The sequence below is a fragment of the Nansenia antarctica genome, assembly GCF_963989245.1.
Source record: "Nansenia antarctica genome assembly, chromosome: 7".
NCBI classification, from domain to species: domain Eukaryota; kingdom Metazoa; phylum Chordata; class Actinopteri; order Argentiniformes; family Microstomatidae; genus Nansenia; species Nansenia antarctica.
The window spans coordinates 30,066,375-30,070,781 of record NC_137677.1 but is presented as its reverse complement, the minus strand read 5'-3'; the positions used below and the strand labels follow the sequence as shown (position 1 = coordinate 30,070,781).

Here is a 4,407-nt window from a genome sequence, read left to right as displayed (position 1 = left end):
AGTGTTGTAGTTAACTAGGTAGCAGTGGGGATTACTCACCATTGCAGCATTTTGGCTTGACTAGCGAGTTTGTGTTGTGATTCTCAACAACGTTGAAATATAGTTTTCGTGTTTCAAAAGAAAGGTCAGAGCATTTTGATTGGTTGCTGATAGGAGGACCAAAACACTAGAACGTGTCACATTTTAGAACCCTTTTTCTAAGAGTGTAGTGCAGGAGAACCTCGCCGACAGCTGAGAACAGACGATGACCTCAGCTCTCCCTCCCTGGCAGCTGACACACGTTTACACCCCAGACTTCCACGTTTACACCCCAGGCTTCCACGTTTACACCCCAGGCTTCCACGTTTACACCCCAGGCTTCCACGTTTACACCCCAGGCTTCCACGTTTACACCCCAGGCTTCCACGTTTACACCCCAGGCTTCCACGTTTACACCCCAGGCTTCCACGTTTACACCCCAGGCTTCCACGTTTACACCCCAGGCTTCCACGTTTACACCCCAGACTTCCACGTTTACACCCCAGGCTTCCACGTTTACACCCCAGGCTTCCACGTTTACACCCCAGGCTTCCAGCTGAAAAACAGAAGAATCTCTTCTGACTTCAGAACAAACATGTGAAGTGATTTCCTCCCGCAGGTTCAGTGTGCTGTGGCCTGCTGGTACTCTGAGGTAATATGATCTCTCTCTAACCCATAACAGCATAACTGGCCTGTCTGTGTTTGTGGTGTTAAACCAGCCGCAACGCAGCAGATGACGGTCTGATAGAGAGGCTGCCGTGATGGAGGGATGAAAGAAAGAAAGAAAGGACAGGACGCAACAACACAAAACACCACACTTCCAATTCAGGTCATCTTTTTCAAAAAGTCACAATATCATTTAATATAAAACACCTTTGAATGTTTAAATGTCAGTTATGAGGAACCCTCCGACAGGACGTCCTGGATCACCACTGCAGTCTGGAGGAAGCTCCACCCCCGAAGGCTGGCTCCGCCCCCGAAGGCTGGCGGCGTCTCCAATGGCAACTCCAAGTGCACACAGAAAATGTCTGAAACATGCATTACTACATCGTACAAAGTCAACGCAAAGAGAGGAGGTCAGGCTCCGCCCCCACTTCCTGTTTCACCCCCCCGTGTGACAGGAAGAAAGGCTACAGCCTCTGTGGGAGGGGCTACAGTCTCGGTGGGAGGGGCATCTAGAGATGATGGGAGGGTTCATCGACAGATGTGTCCGTTTTGTTTCCTGGTTGTGATGGTTAAGCTCCGCCCCCTCTGTTTAGACGGACAGCTGAAGGGAGAGGGAGGAGAATCTGGTGTGAGGGTTCAGATCTGATAACAACATGGATGCATTTACACACGTTCTACCATGTTCTACTATGTTCTACTATGTTCTACCATGTTCTACCATGTTCTACTATGTTCTACCATGTTCTACCATGTTCTACTATGTTCTACCATGTTCTACCATGTTTTACCATGTTCTACCATGTTCTACTATGTTCTACTATGTTCTACCATGTTCTACCATGTTCTACTATGTTCTACTATGTTCTACCATGTTCTACCATGTTCTACTATGTTCTACCATGTTCTACCATGTTCTACCACGTTCTACCATGTTCTACTAGGTTCTACTATGTTCTACCATGTTCTACCATGTTCTACCATGTTCTACTATGTTCTACCATGTTCTACCATGTTCTACCATGTTCTACTATGTTCTACCATGTTCTACTATGTTCTACCATGTTCTACCACGTTCTACTATGTTCTACCATGTTCTACCATGTTCTACCATGTTCTACCACGTTCTACTATGTTCTACCATGTTCTACCATGTTCTACCATGTTCTACTATGTTCTACTATGTTCTACTATGTTCTACCATGTTCTACTATGTTCTACCATGTTCTACTATGTTCTACCATGTTCGAGGGCTAGAGTCAGGGTCAGCGTAAGGGTCAGGGTCAGGGTCAGGGCTAGAGTCAGGGTCAGCGTAAGGGTCAGGGTAAGGGTCAGGGCTAGGGTCAGGGCTAGGGTCAGGGTCAGGGTTAGGGTCAGGGTCAGGGTTATGGTCAGGGCTAGGGTCAGGGTCAAGGTTAGGGTCAGGGTTAGGGTCAGGGCTAGGGTCAGGGTCAGGGTTTGGGTCAGGGTTAGGGTTAGGGTCAGGGTTACCTTGGGGTCATCGGCCCAGGGCTGCAGGTTCTGCAGGGCGTAGAGGGAGGAGTTGTGGAGGCATAGCGGGTCCTGCTGCAACGGCGCATTCAGCGTCTTCTGGAAGGCCTCCTGCTGCAGCTGCAGCATCAGCCTGTTAGCCTGCTGCCTCTCTGCCTCCCGCTCCTCCGCTGTCTGTCTCCTGAGGAGGGAGGGGGGGGGCAGGGTTAGACCTGGGGGGGGGGGCAGGGTTAGACCTGGGGGGGGCAGGGTTAGACCTGGGGGGGGCAGGGTTAGACCTGGGGGGGCAGGGTTAGACCTGGGGGGGGGCAGGGTTAGACCTGGGGGTGCAGGGTTAGACCTGGGGGGGGGGGCAGGGTTAGGACAGGGTTAACCTCGGGGGAGAGGGGGGGTAGGGCTAGGGTTAGGGTTAGGACAGGGCTAATACAAATAGTCAACACCTCCCTTTCATCAGGAGTTTTCCCTGCAGTTATCAAGCCTTTACTAAAAAAGACCGGCCTAGACCCATTTGTACTAAACAACTACAGACCCAAATCAAACCATTTCCTGTACAGGAAAAATAATTTAAATGGTTGCCCACGAACAGCTTTCGTGGCTGTCAATCAGGCTTTTCCCCCTAAATAGCACTGAAACGGCTCTTATTAAAGCCTGGTACACATATAAGGATTTTCTAAATATTAACAGATTTTTTATCTGAGAGAGACCCCACACATGAAGATAAAAAATCATGGAGTGAACAGTTTTGATCGTATTGTGTGTGGTGTGCGCCGATATTCCCAATTCAGCACCCCACAGACATAAAGATCTGTCGTTACGACAGCCTAGAGTCTCGTTTCCCAAGCCAGAAGTCTGGCGTGATCAGGGTAGTAGTACCCTGACTGACCTGTAGAGGCAGCCATGTGCGATATGGCATATAAAGTGCCGAAGAACGAAAAGAAGAAGTCAGCTCGCTTCCTGATTGGCTACATTCCATCCACGTCACAATCGGTCTCGGGAGCAGGGTTGCCAGGTGGGTTTGACACTTTCCAGCCTAGCCACAGTCTAAAACCGCTAATTCCACCCCAAAAAACTAGCCCATCTGGCAACCCTGCTCGGTTGTTGTCGGGAGTCGGGAGTTGCCCCCACACACGAGGATTTTTGGTCGTAAATATTGAACACGTTTAATATGTACGATTGTCGGCCCGACCATTTTCCGAACAGATTGTCGGGAGAAATGGACTCTTAACACATCTCACACCACAGGATAATCTTGTAGGATAATCTTTAGAGCCATCCGATAATCGGGCATTTGCTGTCCTTGGTCGGAAGCGGGAAAATCGGCCCAAAATCGGCCAGATTATCTTGTGTGTACCGGGCTTAAGGTCCTAAATTACATTTGTGTAAACACAGACTCAGAAAAATCTCAGCTTTAGTAGTACCAGACCGTAGCGCTGCCTTTGACACTGTCGACGACAACATACTAAAAATCTGGGTAGGACTTTCAGGCACTGCCTTAAACTGGTTTAGATCCTACCTACAGGACAGAAGCTATTATGTCTCCATTGGCAACTTTGTGTCTGACCAAATCAAAATGACATGTGGGGTTCCCCAAGGATCAATCCTTGGCCCCCTTCTATTCAATCTCTACATGCTTCCATTGGGACACATCATAAAAAAGAAATAAAATGCCTACCACAACTATGCGGATGACACTCAAATCTACATAGCCCTCTCACCGAACGACTATAGTCCCATGGACATATGTAATTGCATTGAACAAATAAACACCTGGATGACACAAAACTTCCTCCAATTAAACCAGGACAAAACAGAAATAATTGTATTCGGTGCACCTGACAAAAGATTGAAAGTTACTATGCGTCTCTTGCTGTATTTTTAATAATGTATGTAAAGCACTTTGAATTGCCCTTGTTGTACGAAATGTGCTGTACAACTAAACTAGCCTTGCCTTGCCTTACATACTACACACACACACTACACACTACACTACACACTACACACAACAAGGAGATAAAGTTATCAATAATCGAGTTAATCTCAAATTAAAGAAGAATTTGGGTCCAATTATGGATCTATCTACCTCGGAACAGACACACCTGTACCTCTCTGTTTCCTCCTCAGCCCGCGCCGCCATTAGCCACACGTTATGCTAACCGCGTTAGCCTAATCTCATTGCTCTCCTGTTCATTTGATCATATGCTTGTTACTAGCGTAGCCGGCACACAGAGACATCCT

General features: G+C 47.9%; 1 protein-coding gene across 1 annotated transcript in view; it reads right to left on the bottom strand.

Moving 5' to 3' along the window:
• Positions 1 to 912: 912 nt before the first annotated feature.
• Positions 913 to 4,407, bottom strand: part of tlx2 (T cell leukemia homeobox 2) — a gene marked incomplete at both ends in the record, with an annotated part of 23,803 nt that continues 20,308 nt past the window's right edge. The window contains 2 exon segments of the mRNA XM_080536656.1: positions 913 to 1,023; positions 2,173 to 2,353. Of these exon segments, the coding sequence (XP_080392782.1) occupies positions 913 to 1,023; positions 2,173 to 2,353 (292 nt within the window).